Raw genomic sequence first — 21,534 nt, forward strand, 5'->3', positions numbered from 1 at the left:
GTTCCTCAGGATCCACTCCTTCCTCCTCCCGAGTCTTCTTCCAGACCTGCTGAGGACGACAGCTCTTCCTCCTCCTCCGAGACGACAGAGACATCCAGCGAGAGTGGAGAGGACGATGATATGGATGCCGAGGGTACTTCAGCTCTTTAGAGCTTTTTCAGCCCTGTGTGGCTTGTTTTTTTTTTATTTTCGAGACTTTATTTATCGAACTTTTGTAACATCTATCAGATTTATTTTATTTATCACCTTCTATGCTTGCATCCATGCATTTGATTTTTATTTGTTAGGCCACAAACATACTTTGAAGAACTCATGAATTTCATAAAATTGTCTGGGATTCGTCCCTTACACAAGTCTTAATAAACTTCGTAATAAAACTAAAACATATAAATCCTAAGCAAGCAAAGCTTCAAGGTGCTTTTCAACCTACTCGCCATCATGACGAGTGAGAATCGTATCCGGCTGCCCTACACATAGTAAACCTTCAGGTTTTGTGCATGCCAAGTTCTCGGGACTTCAAAACCATCCATAGTCTCTAGCTTGTAGGTTCCTCTACCTTGAACACTCTTGACTCTGTACGGCCCTTCCCAATTCGGGGCAAGCTTCCCTTTTTGTCCTACACCAGATGCTTCTATTTTCCTCAAGACTAGATCGCCTTGTTTAAAATACCTTTCTTTAACCCTTAGGTTATAGTAGAATGAAGCCTTTTTCTGATATTCTACTATCTTTGCATGTGCCCTATCTCGCACTTCATCGATCAGATCCAGGGCTAACCTTTGCCCTTCCTCATTTTCTTCTGCATTGAAAGCCTGAATCCTTGGAGAGGAATGTGATATCTCTACTGGAACTACTGCTTCTGCCCCATATGCCAACATGAAAGGAGTTGCATCTGTCGTGACTCTACAGGTAGTCCTATAGGCCCATAATATGGGAAGTATCTCATCCACCCAATTATTTCTTGACTTCCTCTTCTTTAGTCCATCCAGGATTATCCGATTTGCTACCTCCGCTTGCCCATTGGCTTGCGGGTGAGCCACAGAGGTGAACCGTAACTCAATTTCATTTTCTTCGCAATACTTCTTGAATTCCTCGTTGTTGAATTGTGTTCCATTGTCAGTGACGAGGATACGGGGAATTCCATATCGGCACATAATGTTTTCCCACAGGAATTGTGCAACCTGCTTAGTTGTGATTTTGGCCAAAGGTTTGGCTTCGATCCACTTGGTGAAATAATCAATGGCTACAATCAGAAACTTCCTTTGTGCTGTGGCCATAGGAAAAGGCCCTAGAATATCCATCCCCCACATAGCAAAGGGAATAGGTGAGTTGATAGAGGTCAGCATCTCGGGGGGTTGTCTAGCGACTGGTGCATGCTTCTGACAGTGATCACACTTCTTTACATATTCTTTGGCATCAGCCATCATTTCTGGCCAATAGAAGCCTAAACGGGTTATCTTATGAGCCAAGGCCCTGCCCCCAAGTGTTGCCCACAAATACCTCCATGCACTTCCTCAAGAGCTAAGCGTGCCTCATCGGGCCTGAGACACCTCAAGTAAGGAACCACGAAAGATCTTTTATATAGAATCCCATCTATCAAAGAGTACCTTAGTGCTCGAACAGTTAACTTCCGTGCCTCAATTGCATCGCTTGGCAACCAACCGGTCTGAATGTGAGCCTTGATGGGATCAATCCATGACATCCCCAAGCCTATGGGAGCCACAAGCTTAACATCTATGCTTCGTGTCTTCAAAACACGGAAGTACACACTTCCTGAACTTTCTTCAATCTCAGATGAAGCAAACTTTGATAGCGCATCTGCTTTAGCATTTTCTTCCCTTGGAATGTGTTCAACATGGCATTCATTAAATTGGGTCATCACAGCCCTTACTAGGCGAACATACTTAGCCATCGTATCATCCCTTGCCTCAAATTCTCCCTTTACCTGGGATATGATCAGCTTCGAGTCTCCACGGACCTTTAAGTTTTTGACTCTAAGTGTCCCAGCTAGACCAAGGCCAGCAATCAGGGCTTCATACTCTGCCTCATTGTTTGTGGTTGGGAAGTCTAGCTTCATGGCATACTCAATTAAGAATCCATCAGGGCTTTGCAAAACCAACCCTGCTCCACTGGAATTTGTTTTTGATGCTCCATCAAAATAGAGACCCCAATATTCTTTCTCCTTGTCCCCATTGTCGACTCCCTTGTCTTGAGGTATGGTATCTTCCTGCCCCCCGACTTCTTGGTTGGGTATGGTACATTCCACCACGAAGTCAGCTAGTGCCTGGGCTTTTATGGCCGTACGTGGCTTATACTTGAGATCGAACTCTCCCAACTCTATTGCCCACTTAATCAGTCTCCCACTTGCCTTGGGACTGTGAATGATATTTCTCAGTGGCTGATTTGTTAGCACTTCAATTTGGTGAGCTTAAAAATAAGGACGCAGCTTTCTTGAAGCCATTACCAAGGCTAAAGCGAATTTCTCAATGGCTGAATAATTCAACTCAGCACCATGCAAAATTTTGCTGACATAGTATACGGGTTTCTGGACTTTCAGTTCCTCCTTAACCAACACGGCGCTCAAGGCGCTCTCTGAAACAGCCAAGTACAAAAATAAAACTTCATTCAGAACTGGCTTGGCCAACAACGGGGCCTGGCCCATATACTTCGTTAACTCTTCAAATGCCTTCTGATTTTCCTCACTCCATACAAAGTCTTTGATGTTCTTTAGTGACTTGAAAAATGACAAGCACTTGTCTCCTGACTTGGAGATGAATTGTCCTAACGCAGCAACCCTTCCTGTGAGCTTCTGAACATCCTTGACAGTTTTGGGGGGTTCCATGTCCAGGATTGCCTTTATTTTATCGGGGTTTGCCTCAATTCCCCTCTTCGAGACCATCAATCCCAAGAATTTTCCAGATCCTACTCCGAAAGCACACTTCGTCGGATTCAACATCATCTTGTGGTACCTCAGGACCTCAAAAGCTTCCCTTAAATGGGCTATATGATCAGTCTTTACTAGACTCTTGACTAACATGTCATCAACATAGACTTCCATAGTCTTACCAATAAGATCCTTAAAAATTCTATTCACCAACCTTTGATAGGTGGCTCCTGCATTCTTGAGACCAAACGCCATAACAAGATAACAATAAACACCAAAGTCAGTGATAAATGATACCTTTGGAATGTCATCCTTATGCATTTTGATCTGGTTGTATCCGCTAAACCCATCCATGAAACTCAGCATCTCATGTCCAGCGGTGGCATCAATCAAAGTATCAATTCTAGGCAGCGGAAAACAGTCTTTGGGGCATGCATCATTCAGATCGATGAAGTCTATACACATCCTCCACTTTCCATTAGCCTTCTTCACCATTATAGGGTTTGCTAACCACTCCGGAAATTGAATCTCCTCAATGAAACCAGCCTCTAAGAGCTTTTCCACTTCCTGCTTTATAGCCTCTTGTCTTTCCGGGGCAAAATTTCTTTTCTTTTGTTTCACTGTCTTTCGGCTTGGATCTACGTTTAGCTTGTGAGTAATTAACTCCGGGTCTATGCCTGGCATATCAGCTGTTGACCATGCAAACACATCACTATTTTCTTGCAAAAATTTCACTAACTTCCCTCTAAGGGGCTCCTCTAATGTGGCTCCAATGAAAGTCGTCCTCTCAGGATTCTCGGGGTCTAAAGGAACCGAAACCAATTCTTCTGCTGGCCTTCCTCTATTCTCATCATTTTCTCGAACATCCATATCTTCAATAGGAAGAACCTGCCCCCCGACTCCATCTGCCCTCAAAGAGGCCACATAACAGCTTCTAGCCATTTTTTGATCTCCTCTCTCTTCTCCAATCCCGTTTCGGGTGGGAAACTTCATGACTGAATGGTAGGAAGAGGGGACTGCCTTGAAGGCATGTATCCCTGTTCTCCCCATGATAGCATTATAAGTTGAACTAGCCTTTACCACCACGAAATCCAGCATCTGCGTTGCTTGCCTTGGCTCCGTACCTATGGTGGTTGGCAATTTGATTATCCCTTCCGCAGGACATTCTACTCCAGCAAATCCATATATCGGCATGTCGGTTGGTGTTAACTGGGAGTCGTTATACCCCATCCTTAGAAAGGTGTCGTGGAGCAAGATATCCACAGAAGCACCATTATCCACAAGGACCCTCTTAACAGGGCTATTTCCTATTATTGGTGTTATGACCAGCGGGTCGTCATGGGGAAACTTCACACCCTCTAGGTCGGAATCATCAAAAGCCAATGTTACTTCTGTCCTGGCCCTCTTCGGGGCTTCTCCAACAATATGCATAACCTCTCTAGTATATTCCTTTCTGGAATTTTTGGACAATCCAGCAGCAGTTGGACCTCCAAAGATCGTGTTTATCACAGGCCCTCGAGGTCTCGGCCCTCCATAAATGGTGTTTATAACTGGTCCTCTAGGCTGGGGGTTTCGCCCCTGATCGTCTTGGTCCCTCCTACGATCTTCAAAGTTCTTCCTTCCATTATTATTTCTGTCCCCTCCATCTCCAGTATACTTGTTCAATCTTCCTTTTCGAATCAAAAACTCAATTTCATCTTTCAATTGCCTACACTCATCGGTGTCATGGCCAACATCTTTGTGAAACCTGCAATACTTGCCCTTATCTAGCTTGGCGGGATCAGCCTTCAAGGGCTTAGGCCAGCGAATATCTCTGTCTTTCTCAATCTCCATCAAAATCTGACTTCTGGGAGCATTCAGCTTAGCGTATTCAGTGAACTTTTGCCCAGGTCCTCCCTTCTTGGGGGTTGAATCAGGGTTTTGTTCGGTTCTAGGATATTTGTCCTTAGCGATATACTCCAAATCAGTTTTTCGTTTCTTGCCTCCAGTGGGCTCATTACTTACTACGGTCTTCCTCATACTTTCTTCAACCTTGATATACTTCCCTGCCCTCTCTTGGAGCTGCAACATGCTCTCAGGGGGTCGTTTGGCCAAAGACATCTTGAAAAACTCATCCCTAGTTCCTTGTTGCAGTGCTATCATGGCTACCTTATCATCAAGGTCTGGGACTTTTAAAGCCTCCTTTGTAAAACGATTCAGGTAATCTCTTAAGGATTCCTTAGCTCCCTGCACAAGACTCATAAGAGATGCTGAACTTTTCTCATGGACTCTTCCACTGATGAATTGTTTAATAAAAGACTGACTTAATTCTCTGAATGATCCAACAGAATTTGGGGGTAGGCGACTGTACCATCTTTGAGCCATACCCGACAGGGTTTGAGGGAAGGCCCGACATTTTATAGCATCATTCACGGGTTGCAGCAGCAGTGCATTAGAGAATGTCCTAACATGATTAGCGGGGTCTCCCGTGCCATCATAGGCTTTGATAGTGGGCATCTTGAATTTCCTTGAGATATGAGCATTCATTATCTCTTCTGTGAAGGGTGGAGTTGGATCATCAGGATCTCCAAGGGGAAGGAGATTGATTGGATCAGTTCTTGGGACAGCAGCCCTTCTTCTTACCGGACCATCCAGGTCTATGATAGGAGGAGGATTTCTCCCCTAGGAGGTATGTGGGGTCTGGTGGCTTGGTGAGCCTCCAAATCACGCCTCAGCCTTTGGATTTCAGCCTCATGAGCCCTGATCTTTTCCTGCACTTCTTGGGGATTCGCCCCTGGGGTGCTTTGGAGGCGTTGCCTTCCATCGGCCATTGGCTCTTTTCCAGGACGCCTCCTTCTCGGGGCCACTTCATCATCCGAAGATTCGGAGTCTCTCTCAGTGTATGGACCAAAAAATTCCCGATCCTCAGGGATATGATCCAAACCTCGTATATAGGGGGGCGACCGCCCTCGTGCTTCGCTTCGCCCAGCATATCCGCTTCCTCCAACCTCAGGGTGAAGGGGCATCCCATAAGGGGGGTTAGTAGTAACAATAATTGAATATTCATACCCGACGGGTCGAGAATTCACAGGTATATGTATTTGTTGAACTTGAGGATTCGTACCTTGAATCGGGGGAGTTGTCCCTTGTAGCTGGGGTTGAGTTGCCCCTGTCTGGGCTTCCTCCTGAGTAGATGCATAAGTTGAATGGGGAGGAACCTCCACGGTTGATGAAATCACCTGGGTTGTCTCTAATGGTGTTCCTTCCTCTAGAGCTCCAATTGTTCTCCGTGTTCTCGCCATGGTTGTTGTTGTTTCCCACAGACGGCGCCAAATGTTATGGATTAAAAACTAATATATATAATTGCTGTATTTAATACTAAGGAACGTGAGCTTCGAGGCTCGATTTGACTGCTCTTGTGTTTCGTGACTCAATCTGCCTTAACAAGATGCCTACGTACCTTGCTGATTGCCAAGGATCAAGTCAAAAAAACGTAGTTCTAATTTGTGGGGTGAGGCCCCTTATATAGATGTGGGAGTCCTTGAATTGGACTTGGTATAGGAGACTTGGTGGACAAGCCTCTGAATTAGGATAGACTTAGGAGTCCTAGGAAGTAGGAAGCTGATTCCTTATCCTTTTAGGTCCCCTTGAGGCTAATCTATAAGGATTTATATCCTTATCGGGACTCTTCTCAATAGCTGATTTTTCCCTTATTAATTAATTATGAAATTAATTAATAATCAGGGCTTTTGGGCCTTTTTATTCCACCAGGCCTGATCTGGTCCATCAGGCTTAACCTTTCTGGTCTCAATATCATACATTTTCTTATTGGGCCTAGCAGTCCATTAATTATAAAATCAGGACTTATTTATCCCTATCAGTTTTGATTTCATTGATATTAATAAAAGGCTTGTTTTGTTTTTATTACGGGCTCTATCTATTTAAATGTTTAAATAAGATATACCACAGTTTAGAGTAAAGCTTTTTATGGATTGTGATGAGATCATAATAATGAGACCTAAAAGATGATAACTCTAAACTTAAATAGTTCCTGGTCGTAGGATTACTAACTGGTAATTAAAAATCCGCAAAGATCGGTACATACTATGCTTGCTTCATTATGAAGGATGTCTGTTCTCATAGACATTTGTGTGGTGACACTATAGCTAGTATGTAGGTGCTTATTATATAATAAGTTCACTGAAAATGACTCACACAGCTGAACAACTGATGGAGTTCACTCACGTGTCAGCAGTTGTTCACATAGTGATGGTTGTACAAGTATCCTTAGACTTGAGATCATCATAGTCATCTTGTGTACACTGAACTATGCTTTGGTTTAGTTCTTAGTCTCAAGGGACAATTATAAGGGCTCTACTGAGTATAGGAATTTGTACACGAAGATAGTGTATGATCAATAAAGGATCTACCCCTTCCAGTGTAGGAAGAGAATGTTCAATGCTGATCCACTTATGTTAGTTCAGGAATCTCTGGCCAGAGTGAATGAAATTAGAAAGAAGTTTCTAATTTACATTAAATAAAACTAAGCATAGTGAATGGGAAATCAAGTGATTAAGTAAGATTGGCTTGACACAAGTTTCATGCCTTGTATTTAATCGTGACATTGCAGGGTAGAAGGAATTAATTGTACGGTAACTACTCACTGAATAGGTTCTTGGTATTCTAAACAGTGAATTCGTATTATCCGGATAGTCGCTATATGCTGAGAAGTATCTCTCACGATGTAGAATAAATATGATTAATTAATTAATCATATTTAATGAATTAGAGAATTTATATAAATAATGATAAAATAGTTTTATTATTATTTATTTCTACTACCGACTTAATATTGAACCTACAGGGTCACACCATAAAAGAGAATGATTTAGTGGTGGAGGAATTAATTAATAATGGCTGATAATTATTTATTTATGAAATAAATAATTAACTGGAAAATTTAATAATTGATTAACTGAGATTTAATTGATTATAAATTAATTAAGAAAATGTTCTTAATATTATTAATTAAGAATTTAATTTTTGGAAATTAAATCAAGTGAGAGAATTATTTCTAAAGAGTTTAGAAAAATGATTAATAATTAAAAGGTGTTTTAATTATTAGTGAGAATAATAAAGGGTTAATAATAATAATATTTTATGGGAAAATTTTCAGCTGAAAATATTGCCTATAAATATACTATTATAAACCCTATTTTTGTCTCAACCAAAAAGATTAAAAAAAACCCTAATTCTCTCCATCTCCTTCTCCTTCATTACATCATTTTTTTGGTGGATACCGGTGGAGTGCTTCACACTTGAGGAGCAGCTGCTAATGATCTCCGTTCATCATTCTTGGATCGCTATTAAAGACCTCCATCTTTCCATTAACGTAAAGCTTCTTAAGGTAAACACACTGAACTACAAATTAAATATTATTTTTCGCTTGGATCCTGCGGAGGGTTTCGGTTTTTTTTAAGATTAAATTTACGTTTTCGCTACGTTTATGTGCTAAAAACCCTTCAATGGCATCAGAGGTACTTGCGAAAAGTTTTTAATTCGTTTATGTGTTTAACTGTTTTCGATATATGAGCATGTACATGATTCGCCATGATTTGATGTTGATATAATATGCTTATATATGTATGGTTTTGAATATCTGATATTCATGTGAGTTGTATAATCATAAGATGATTATGTAATCTGTATATATACTGATATATACATGATTTATGTTTGTTCTAATTATGAGAATCATATTAGATACGGATTCTAAATTGGCTACTGCAGATTTGCTAAAATCTGGGTCTGGTGTCCGATTTACGCAAACGAATACCCTATTCCATAGGTAAACGAGCGTCTGAACAAAACTGATAGCAAAAGCTATCAACGACTCGTCTGTAAGGCGTTTGACGTCGTTTACTTCCCGTAAACAGTGATTCTTATTTTTCTGATTTGATTCTGATTTTTCTGATTTTTGTCATATTTTCTTTTTATGATTAGATCATGGATAATATGATATGTTAAGATCAGATTATGTGTTTTAACATGCTTTTATGTGTTGTATGAGCATGGTGGATGATTATGGCCTTTCGACCTTAGTGTAATGGTTTTGGTTGTGGTTTTAAATACGACTTGCATGTCGTCAATCTTTGTAATCATAAATCTCGAATGTAACTCGAGTTATTCTTGTAAGTTCATTAGATTAGTTTTACTTTCAATCATGTAATGTAATTGAAGACTCAAGAAGGCTATCCAATGGAGGTGATACAAAGAAGAAGACGGGGCATACAAGAAGTCTAAACAAAGAAGAAGACTTATGTAATAAGTTGTTGTATTTATTTCCATCATCATATTAGATTGACCTTGATCTTTGTCATGAGCTTGATAAAGATCACATAGGATGGGGTCATAACCAAACACATTTACTTTATTGCACTTTACATTTACTTGTTTATTTAATTTTATATATGAGATATATGCCTATGTTTACCATGCGATGATAGATTTAGGTGAACTTAAATCAATATAAGGCGTGCTCTAGAAAATCTAGAATAGGAATCGTTTCTTGCCTTAACAATAAATATTATGAATACGAACATGAGATTCTTGTGTTTATGAAACACGTAATTGAATATGAATTTTCAATATTGAGAGAAAGGATGATTCTGTCAACAACAGATTTCTATCTGTAAGAAAGGGTTATTAAGTGACGCCTCTTGACAATGCCCCACCCGATCTGGGAATCATCTGATTATCGATTATTGATTTGAAATATTTAATTTAAAAGGAAGAATCTCTTTATAATATGATTATGATTGTAACGTAATATAATCCCTCTAAAATTAAATAATATCAAGTAGTAATTGGCCAATGACACAACAGGCTTGTGTCGGTCATAGCCTTCCAACATGGTAGAAAGTGGTTCTTATTTTTAAATCATTGTCGTTTCGTGCTACAGCCGAGGGCTTTGATTTCGAAATAAGAAATACTTGTCTATTACATAGAGATGTGTACATTGAATTAGAATCTAAAGGTCGGTACGTGCTACAGCCGTGGGCCGTTGGAGACTGATTCAATTGTACGAAATGTTGGGTTAGACTTGACTTAGAATATTGAGTTTTTCGTGCCACAGCCGTGACTCAATTATTCAAGAGGCTAAACTTATATTAGGGAATAACATAAGATGTAATTGACAAGAGTTGTCTGCCTATTGAACATCACATGACGTTTCGTGCCACATCCAAGGTTGTGTGATGGAATGTAGGATCCCTATTCCCACATTAGATAAACTAGTGGGAGACACTTATGAATAAAGACCCGATTCATATAGTGTTTTGAAATGAAATTGAATATTTGCTAAGTGTTGTTATGTGTTTATCATTTACAGATTTACTATATTCATCATGTCTTCTGCACTATCACTCCGGAGCATACTAGATGCTCACAAGTTGACTGGTCCTAATTTAGCTGTTTGTTTTCACTGTAACAAGTTGGGGCATTGGAAGAGGAACTGCAATATTTACCTTGCAGAATTGAAGAAGAAGCAGGGTAGTAAGACTATCGCTTCTGATTCAGGCATGTTTATGATCGAAGTTAATATGTCACTCGGTCAAATTTCTACTTGGGTATTAGATACCGCCTGTGGTTCTCATATTTGCAATTCGTTGCAAGGACTAAAGGGAAGTAGGACTCTTGAAAAAGATGAGGTGATTCTACGTATGGGCAATGGAGCAAGGGTTGCGGCCATATCTGTAGGATCATTTAGTTTACATATGCCTACGGGCAAGACTATTATTTTGAATATTGTTAATACGTTCCCTCTATTGTGAGGAATATTGTTTCTATTCCTATGTTGGATGTGGATGGTTTTTCATTTATTATTAAGAATAATGAATGTTTTATCCTTAGAGATAATGTTCTTTTTGGACATGGCATTTTAAATAATGGTCTGTATGTATGTGATGTAAAGCATGATTTACTTCAGATTGAACAAACTAATAAAAGAAAATGAGATGATAAAAATCTGACCTATTTATGGCACTGTAGGCTAGGTCATATTAGTGAAAATAGACTGTGGACATTGCATAAGGAAGGGTTACTTGACCCCTTTGATTTTGAATCATATCCTACATGCGAGTCTTGTCTATTGGGTAAAATGACCAAATCTCCATTTAGTGGACATGGAGAGAGGGCTGCAGATTTGCTAGGATTGGTACACACAGATGTATGTGGACCAATGTCTACGCAAGCCATGGGTGGATTTTCGTACTTCATTACTTTCATAGATGATAGATCTAGATTCGGATATGTGTATTTGATGAAACACAAGTCTGAAGCCTTTGAAAAGTTCAAAGAATATAAACATGAAGTGAAGAAACAAACCAAACACAGTATTATAACTCTTCGATCAGATCGAGGTGGTGAATACTTGAATGGAGAGTTTCTAGATTATCTCAAAGAAAATGGTATAGTCTCCCAGTGGACTCCTCCATATACTCCACAGTTAAATGGGGTATCTGAAAGGAGAAATCAAACTTTGTTAGACATGGTTCGGTCCATGATGAGCTATGCGAATCTTCCAGTATTCCTATGGGGTTATGCATTGGAAACCTCAGCATATTTACTGAATAAGGTGCCTTCCAAATATGTTCCTCAAACACCATATGAGATATGGAAAGAAAGGAAACTGTGTCTTAAACATGTTAAGATTTGGGGATGTCCAGCTTATGTCAAGAAAGTTGACCCAGATAAGCTGGAATCTCGATCCGTAAAATGTAATTTTGTGGGATATCCTAAAGAGACTTTGGGGTATTACTTTTACACCGATCATCAGGTATTTGTCTCCAGACATGCTACCTTCTTGGAAAAGGAGTTTATCCTTGAAGGAAATAGTGGGAGCAAAATTGAACTTGATGAAGTTCAAGAAGCACAAACTACTACGGATCAAGTGGAAACACCTGTTCAGACTGAACAACCTTCTATGGAACAGCCCTTTCGTAGGACAGGGAGAGTGTCTCGCCAACCTGAGAGGTATTATGGCCTTGTCATTGAGAATGACAATGAGTTATCAATCATTGATGATGACAACCTTGTGACATATAATGAGGCTATGAGTAGTGTTGACTCAGAGAAATGGCATAGTGCCATGAAATCCGAAATGGAATCTATGTATACCAACCAAGTATGGACTCTGGTTGAGGCACCTGAAGGTGTTAAGCCTATTGGGTGCAAGTGGGTATACAAAAGAAAGATTGGAGCAGATGGCCAGGTGGAGACCTATAAGGTCAGGCTCGTGGCAAAAGGATTCAAACAAAGGCAAGTGATTGACTTCGATGAAACTTTTTCGCCTGTAGCCCTGTTAAAATCAATTCGGATTTTGCTTGCGATTGCTGCTTACTACGACTATGAGATCTGGAAAATGGACGTGAAAACGGCCTTCCTCAATGGGGAACTTGAGGAGGAAGTGTATATGACACAGCCAGAGGGTTTTCTTTCCAAGGAAAATGAACACCTAGTGTGTAAGCTGCTGCGAACCATATATGGTTTAAGGCAAACTTCTCGTAGATGGAACATCCGTTTTGATGAGACAATCAAAGAGTTTGGTTTTATCAAAAACATAGATGAACCATGTGTCTACAAGAAGGTTAGTGGACAAGAAGGTTAGTGGGGGCGCGGTAACATTTCTTGTATTGTATGTGGATGACATACTTCTTATAGGAAATGATATACCGATGCTACAATCAGTCAAAGTATGGCTATCAAAGAACTTCACCATGAAGGACTTGGGAGAAGCATCCTACATTCTCGGTATGAAGATCTATAGAGATAGATCTAGAAGAATGATGGGTCTTACCCAGGGTACATACATGCAGAAAGTGCTTAAAAGGTTTAGCATGGAAAACTCCAAAAGAGGTCTCATACCGATGAGCCATGGAGTGTCCCTTTCCGAAAAAATGTCTCCTAAGACACCTAAGGAAAGAGAGCGTATGAGTAAGATTCCTTATGCTTCAGCAATAGGATCTATCATGTACGCGATGTTGTGTACAAGGCCTGATGTTACTTATTCAATTAGTGTGACGAGCATATATCAGTCCAATCCAGGTGAAGACCACTGGAAAGCAGTGAAAAACATCCTTAAGTACTTGCGAAGGACTCAGGGCATTTTTCTTGTTTTTGGTGGTGAATCTGAGTTGAAAATAAAGGGTTATACTGACTCTAGTTTTCAATCAGAAAGTGATAGCAATCTATTTTGATTTCATTGATATTAATAAAAGGCTTGTTTTGTTTTTATTGCGGGCTCTATCTATTTAAATGTTTAAATAAGATATACCACAGTTTGGAGTAAAGCTTTTTATGGATTGTGATGAGATCATAATAATGAGACCTAAAAGATGATAACTCTAAACTTAAATAGTTCCTGGTCGTAGGATTACTAACTGGTAATTAATAATCCGCAAAGATCGGTACATACTATGTTTGCTTCATTATGAAGGATGTCTGTTCTCATAGACATTTGTGTGGTGACATTATAGCTAGTATGTAGGTGCTTATTATAGAATAAGTTCACTGAATATGACTCACACAGCTGAACAACTGATGGAGTTCACTCACGTATCAGCAGTTGTTCACATAGTGATAGTTGTACAAGTATCCTTAGACTTGAGATCATCATAGTCATCTTGTGTACACTGAACTATGCTTTGGTTTAGTTCTTAGTCTCAAGGGACAATTATAAGGGCTCTACTGAGTATAGGAATTTGTACACGAAGATAGTGTATGATCAATAAAGGATCTACCCCTTCAAGTGTAGTAAGAGAATGTTCAATGTTGATCCACTTATGTTAGTTCAGGAATCTCTGGCCAGAGTGAATGAAATTAGAAAGGAGTTTCTAATTTACATTAAATAGTACTAAGCATAGTGAATGGGAAAGCAAGTGATTAAATAAGATAGGCTTGACACAAGTTCCATGCCTTGTATTTAATCGTGACATTGCAGGGTAGAAGGAATTAATTGTACGGTAACTACTCACTGAATAGGTTCTTGGTATTCTAAGCAGTGAATTCGTATTATCCGGATAGTCGCGATATGCTGAGAAGTATCCCTCACGATGTAGAATAAATATGATTAATTAATTAATCATATTTAATGAATTAGAGAATTTATATAAATAATGATAAAATAGTTTTATTATTATTTATTTCTACTATCGGCTTAATATTAAACCTACAGGGTCACACCATAAAAGAGAATGATTTAATGGTGGAGGAATTAATTAATAATGGCTGATAATTATTTATTTATGAAATAAATAATTAATTGGCAAATTTAATAATTGATTAAATGAGATTTAATTGATTATAAATTAATTAAGAAAAGGTTCTTAATATTATTAATTAAGAATTTAATTTTTGGAAATTAAATCAAGTGAGAGAATTATTTCTAAAGAGTTTAGAAAAATGATTAATAATTAAAAGGTGTTTTAATTATTAGTGAGAATAATAAAGGGTTAATAATAATAATATTTTATGGGAAAATTTTCAGCTGAAAATTTTGCCTATAAATATACTATTATAAACCCTATTTTTGCCTCAACCAAAAAGATTTTAAAAAAACCCTAATTCTCTCCATCTCCTCCTCCTTCATTACATCGTTTTCTTGGTGGATACCGGTGGAGTGCTTCACACTTGAGGAGCAGCTGCTAAGGATCTCCGTTCATCGTTCTTGGATCGCTATTAAAGACCTCCATCTTTCCATTAACGTAAAGCTTCTTAAGATAAACACACTGAACTACGAATTAAATATTATTTTTCGCATGGATCCTGCGGAGGGTTTCGGTTTTTTTTTTAAGATTAAATTTACGTTTTCGTTGCGTTTATGTGCTAAAAACCCTTCACTCAGGAGTGTTGATATGAGAATAATTTCTCTGCCTCTCATCTTGTTGAAGAAGACTCAAAACATGAGTTAGTTTGGGAAGAGAGCTCATCATAAGTAATTGACCTCTTATATTAGTGAAGTTTTCACTAAATCCCATTAGAAATTGTGTAACCTTCATGGTTTCCTCATATTGTTCAATATCTAGTTTTGCCTTATAGGTACCAACACAGGTACACTTAGGCACATTTGAAACATTCATCAGACCATCATATAGCTTCTTAAACTTTGTGTAATACGCAGAGATAGTCGGATTCTCTTGAACAAGTTCAGATAGTTCTTTCTTCAGTTCAAACAATCTAGGTCCATTACTTTGAGTGAAACACACATTGAGATCAGTCCACATATCAGATGCAAGGTCGACATAGACTAGACTCGATCGAATTTCAGGATTGATAGAATTTAATATCCAAGAGATAATCATATCATTGCATCTTTGCCAGTGATCAAAGTAAGGCGAAGAAATACCTGGAATCTTGTGTTTACCAGTTAGGAGACCTAGCTTGTTTTTCGCAGAGAGAGCAAGACTCATTGACCTTTTCCATTCATTGAAGTTGTCGCCATTGAGAGCAATTGACACCAAAATCTGACCAGGATGATCAGAGGGATGAAGATATAATGGATGCCAAGAATCCAAACTCACAGTGTTGAATTCTCCATCAAAACAATCATCAAAAGTTTGATATGTATCTTGATTTGCGTTTGTATTAATTTCTTGATTCGTAGCCATAAGGTGTTTGATAAAATGTGTCAATCAATGAACAGATTGAATCACAAAAATTTGACGAACTACTTGTTGAAAGGAACAAAAAATGAGTAATCAGTAACATAGATTGATCATCGTATAGAGATGATGATTAATAAAAATTGTGTAAAGATGAATATGAATGAAAAATTCAGTAAAAATGAATATGAATCAAATTGTTTGAGATGAAGATGAGCAACGTTATAGTTTGAGAGTGAGTAGAGATGCGGTAAGTTTTGATACCGTGTAGAATATAGCAATGATGAAGAAGATGAATTTGAAAATTATGAAAATACTCTATTGAATAAGATGATACAATGTAGTTCTGATTATATACACTGAGAGACTTACTAACTAATTCTCCCGTCATTTCTAACTAACTCAAATGATTGAAATTACATTCTTGTCCTGAACTCTGTTCACTATTTACAAATGTAGCCTTTGACCTCTTTGTCTGAGTATACTCCTCGATAGCAAGGGTTTAGCATGCAACTTAACTTCAGGTATTATATACACCAACTCAAATGGTCTAACTAAAAATTATATGAAAGATAAGAATCGAGTCTTGGACCAAAAAGTGTAACATTATCTGAAGAACTTGTATGATTCTCATATGAATAATTTGTATTTGATGTCATCATATAAAAAAAGAATAAAGAAATTACAAGAAAGCACATGCGACCCGACCCCTCAAGTAGACAGTCTCGGCTTCAGTTGGTCAATGGCTTAAAAATGTTTCTTAATAATCAAAGGTTGCTGGTGAAACTACTGGACATGGCCTGCAGGAGGATTTATCAAGGGAACTGAAACGAGCCTCCAATTTCATTAGCTCCTTCTGGTGGATTAATTGCCACCCAAAGAAGGGATATGGTGATGGCAATCAGCCCTGACCATACAAAAACAATGGTGGGAGTTCTACCTCTTCTTCCCATTAACCCCTTAGCAAACGGATATAAATGAGCCAACACCCAGAAACTAAAGAAAACCCCACCTAGCAAGCGGCTCCATTTTGGTACAGAACTATATATTGTGCGGCTGAATCCAACTGCTATAGCAATCAAATTGGTCATCATAATTGTGATAGGAGGAATCATGAGGGATGTCCACTTCACTAGATAGAGATCAGCAAATTCATCGTCCTCATCCTCAGCTCCTGATTTTGATGTCAAAGTGAAAGATATCTCAATCCCGGCTACAACTTTCAGCAGCCCTTGAAGCACGGCAGCCAAGTGAGCGCTAGTGCCTCCAATTAACCAGAACTGCTCATTTCTCCACCACTCTTCTAGTTCAATTCCGGACCATTTCACCTCAAGCACAGCAAGCAAACAAAGTGTGATAGTAATGGTCAAGAGGTATGCGAGGAAAGTAACATCAAGGCTTTGGACTATAAACTGACCGGAGAAAAGGGAAAGTGCAGGGAGAAAACAATATACAATAAGGAAAATTGAGGTAAATGGGTATATTCCAACATTCAGGTATGCAACTCTTTGAAGAAACTTCATTCTTGAACTGGCCAACAAGGCATTGTTACGGGAGAAAAAGATCTCAACTGAACCAGTAGCCCATCGGAGAACCTGATGGAGCCTATCAGTTAAATTAATTGGAGCAGTTCCGCGGAAAGCATCTCGTTTTGTCACACAGTAAACTGATCTCCACCCCCTGTTGTGCATTCTATACCCTGTAACAACATCCTCTGTTACAGACCCATAAATCCAACCTACACGTTCTCCCCACTCAGTTTTGTCCTCGTACCAGCAAGAGATGACACTGATTGCCTCTGCAACAGTGGATGCATCAAGAAGGTCTCTGGGAATGGTAAGAGCACCCGGTGGTCGTCCATTTTTGACAGCAGGATGATCTGCCAATGGGCGGCCTTGAAACTCTGCCACCGGTATTGAATCAATGAGGTAAGTTGAGTTCCCAAACTTCTTAGGAGATAGCGATAGATTCATTTCTTCGTCATCAGAATCACCCATTCTAAGTGCACGGTTCTCTTCTGGGGTATGAGAAACTGTGGCATGCTTATTACGACCAAAGCAGCAACTGCAGCAACCAGGGTGGAGCTCTTTCGCTCGAGGTGGATCAAAACCATAAAGTGCAATTCTTCGAAAGAGGCATCCTGTTCCAACATAGACAGGACCCTGGAGGCCATCAAGTGCGCGCATGTTACCATCGAAGAAAACAGTATTGTTATTCGCATACCGATCAGAAGGATCAATACCCTCAAATCTCTGGGGGAACTGTACATAACAGATACGATCACCACCTCCATCCATCATGAAACACATACCTTCCCTCATAGCCTGGGAGTTGTAGATGTAGTGGTCACAGTCAAGATTGAGAATGAAGGGGCCGTTAGACATGATTGCAGAAGCTCGAACAAGCGCATTCATGGCTCCTGCTTTCTTATTGTGATCGTAGCCAGGACGCTTCTCACGAGATACATATACAAGCATGGGGAGACGAATATCTATATCATTCAAGTCAAATGCCCCTATCTCGTCAGTTGTGCCATGTAGTGGTTCATCACTTGGAGGTTTCAACATCACCTGCATTGTTCCCAAACAGTTGAGTCTTATTTCAACTGCTGATTTATTAGTTCATATAGTCACTTAGATTAGTTATGTAAAACCTACTGTCTATGATTAATCAAGGTTCGTTATAGAAGGTATACCTGTATAACACCAGCATGATCACCTTTAGTGTGCTCCACAGAAGGAGTTAACCAAGTTCCTGGCCAATGGGTTCCATCTGCCATCCATGTAGCTTTTGGTATCTTTATACTCTCCAGGGGCTCATCATCTCTCTTCTGTCTTTGTTGTTTCATAGATTTGATTTCCTCCCGAGCATGATAAGCATCTGATCTTCGACGGATAGAGTCTGGCAGCCCATTGATGCGTACTTTGAATTCATCATACTCACGTTTTACCCGTCTACGGTCCTTGACAAAGTCTGTTCGCACCTTGTTCTTGTATGGATCCCTTTTCAAACTGAAATAAGATTCAGGGTTTCTAGGCTCAATGTTATGTTTTCGGCAAAATGGGACCCACATATTAGCGAAACTTGCAGCTTCTGCCATGGCCTCAAATGTCAAAAGAGCACCTCCATCATCAGAGACATAGCAGGCAAGCTTTTCAACTGGATAATCAGTAGCTAAAATAGACAAAATGGTGTTTGCAGTGACAAGAGGGGGTTCTTTCTCTGGATCTGCAGTAGAGACAAAGATATCTATTCCGGGCAGATCAGATTTTCCAGTTGGATTATTTAGGCCAGGCATTTCAAACTTCTCTTTCAAGACATTAAGGTCTGTGGAACGGTTGATGGGGCAGAGCTTAGGCAGTTGATCAAGAACCCAAGAGAAAGCAAACCATAATTCACAAACTATGGACATTCCCCAGAGCCAGATAGCATCATTATTTGGGTGAGTAATCCTCCAGTGCAAGAATAATGCAAGAACAACCAACCGAATTGCGATCAACAGCCTAATAATGAGAAGTGCAATTAAGATATTAGAAGTCAACAGTCTCTTTCTTCTCATAGTCTGATGCAAATTTACGACATAAAACAGAAAAAAAAAATCCATATTGTATAAATTTATTTTGTTGATCATGGAGGCGGGAGGACAATTCTGGATTTATTTAATATACATTTACCTTATAGTGACCAAAACTGAAAAGCCAGTATGACTACAGTATGTAATGAATTTTTTTATACATATACTTCTATCAGTACAAATGCATGTATAAGTTATTAACGTGTCTCAACTATAGTGCGTTCTGATGTATGTGAGTGTTTATAATTATCTTTACGTTATAAATGTGGCAAGTTGTTATTTTAGAGATTTTCTGTCTACATGAAAGACCCTGGACAACAAGCAAGAAACAGAGTTGTACCTGTATGGGCTGATAATAGCAGCTGCTATTTTTAATTTGCGGGTGAGTGGCCTCCATGGTTTACTCACCAAATCTGATGGGTCAGCTGTCTCTTCACCCGTTCCGTTCACAAAGCCTCCCCCTTCCTTTGGCCATATGGCATTTCCATAGCCATAGGTGCCACTCGTTTCAAAGAGCCAGCGATTGTGATCAAAATCCCCAGTCTGGCTCCTCATCAGTTGTGACTTTGTTGATTTCATCAGTGACAATCTCCTTTCCATTTTTGAAATCCCAGCTGGCAGTGGGAGTGGAACTGGCCTCCCATTTTCTTCAGCTTCATCCAGATCGGTGGCCTTATACTGCTCCTTACAACCAAGGCAAATTCCATCTCCAGTTTTAACCGCATCCAAATAACAATCCCTACATATCTTGTAATCACAATCACAAGGAAGGATATCAATCCCACGTTCATCAGTCATCACCTTACCATCACATCCAGGAATGGCACATAAAGATCCTTTTGAACCAGCCATTTGGGGATGATTTACTTCCGATTCAGTCACCTTATCCATAAGATGAGCTCGTGTAACACTGTTAAATCCACCCGTGAAAAGTGAACTTGATACATACTGCTCTTCAACCTTATGGGAAACAGAATCCATTGGTTGATTATCTGGAGTTGGTGGCAAGTGTACTGTATAATCCATAAAATCATTGCTTCCAAGTTCACTATCAAGATCATCTCTCGAATAGCTAATATATCTTCCAGATGAGGTTCTCCTGCCAAAAGTCACAGTTGGAGGCATTGGAGGCTTGTGCAGCGAATCAGGTCCATCAGCAGCGGATGACATAGATAACCGGCTCGCCTTAAATGATTTCGACATCATGATGGCTAACTAAAACCTACTCCCAGATCCTGAAATATACAAAAAAGAAAATTGAACTCTTGTCAGAATGTCATTCTACAAGTCTACAACTACTCTAACTTAATCCTTAGTTCTAAATATTAATAAAGACCTCATACAAAGATCATAAACTGATGTTTACTCCGACGCCCTCGAGACCTATACCCCACAAGACAAATCATTTGACCCAACAAAATGCCAAAAAAACAAAAGATCATAATTAATTTACTAAGCATTAATTAAGTTGCATTGCCGTTACATAAACAGATAGCAAACAACAAGAAGCTAAAATGAGTCACGATCCGGTAAAGAAACCGCAACCGAAGTCGAAACTTCAACATACAAAGCAAGCCTATAATTAAAAAAGAACAAATTGGGCGCAGAGCAATCAAATAAAAGTGGAAAAAAAATGCAAGAAAAAACTTAAGCATCAAAACTTAGTAAAAATTATCAATCATGAATAGCCGATCTTAATCAAATCTTACGTGGTTTTAGTTGTAAGATTAGTACTAGAACTAACACTACACAATTCAAACTTGTACAGATGATGGTGTTTATTTGTACAGCTCTCTATATGTTTACCTCTACAATCTTTACACAAATGGAAGTGGTGGATCTCTCTCTCTCTCTCTCTGTGTTTTCAGCTTACAGAACCATGAGGGAGAGAGTGGCGTTTTGAAGAGGAAGGGAGAACATGGTATTTTTTGAATGGTTTTTTCTTACACGGGGTATTTGTAATTACCCTATTGGGTGGAGGGTACTTTTGGTATCTCGCACTTTTTGGTCCGAAATGGAGTTGTATCATGTATGACACCCCGTAGCGTGTTGACGTGTTTCGATATTTTAGTCTTATATTTTTAAACAATCACACCATCTCTCGTCTAGGGCTGCGTATGCAGTTAGATTTCGTGCGATCGGAATGTTAAAATCACACCAAATTATATATAATGATTTTTTTTTTAATTTTCAATTTCAGTCACAATTACAATTGTAATTAATCGCAACTTTTTCAACCCGATCCTGCGGTTGGTGCGGATCAACTTTGATTCATCCACCAACTTTTACAATAAATAATAAATTAAATAGTTTATTGGAATATACCTACAAAATATTAGAATTTTATAAAATTAAAATGTTCTTCATGTGGTTACTGTAAATTGTAAAACAAATCGAGTAGTATACTACAACAAAATAAAAAGACTACCTAACACATCCAA

At 39.1% G+C, this 21,534-nt stretch overlaps 2 protein-coding genes across 2 annotated transcripts; both read right to left on the minus strand.

Annotated features, from left to right (window-relative positions):
* Positions 1–14,754: 14,754 nt before the first annotated feature.
* Positions 14,755–15,525, minus strand: LOC141714995 (uncharacterized). Its single transcript, XM_074518484.1, has one exon. It carries the CDS (start codon positions 15,523–15,525, stop codon positions 14,755–14,757), a length of 771 nt encoding a protein of 256 aa, XP_074374585.1.
* A 580-nt stretch (positions 15,526–16,105) lies between these two features.
* Positions 16,106–21,055, minus strand: LOC141713290 (cellulose synthase-like protein D3). Its single transcript, XM_074516637.1, has 4 exons — positions 20,900–21,055; positions 19,434–20,328; positions 18,215–19,022; positions 16,106–18,089 (listed from the first exon to the last, which is right to left on the minus strand). Exons 2-4 carry the CDS (start codon positions 20,297–20,299, stop codon positions 16,335–16,337), a joined length of 3,429 nt encoding a protein of 1,142 aa, XP_074372738.1. The 5' UTR covers positions 20,300–20,328; positions 20,900–21,055; the 3' UTR covers positions 16,106–16,334.
* Positions 21,056–21,534: the final 479 nt, after the last annotated feature.

The sequence above is a fragment of the Apium graveolens genome, chromosome 3 (genome assembly GCF_009905375.1).
Source record: "Apium graveolens cultivar Ventura chromosome 3, ASM990537v1, whole genome shotgun sequence".
NCBI lineage: Eukaryota > Viridiplantae > Streptophyta > Magnoliopsida > Apiales > Apiaceae > Apium > Apium graveolens.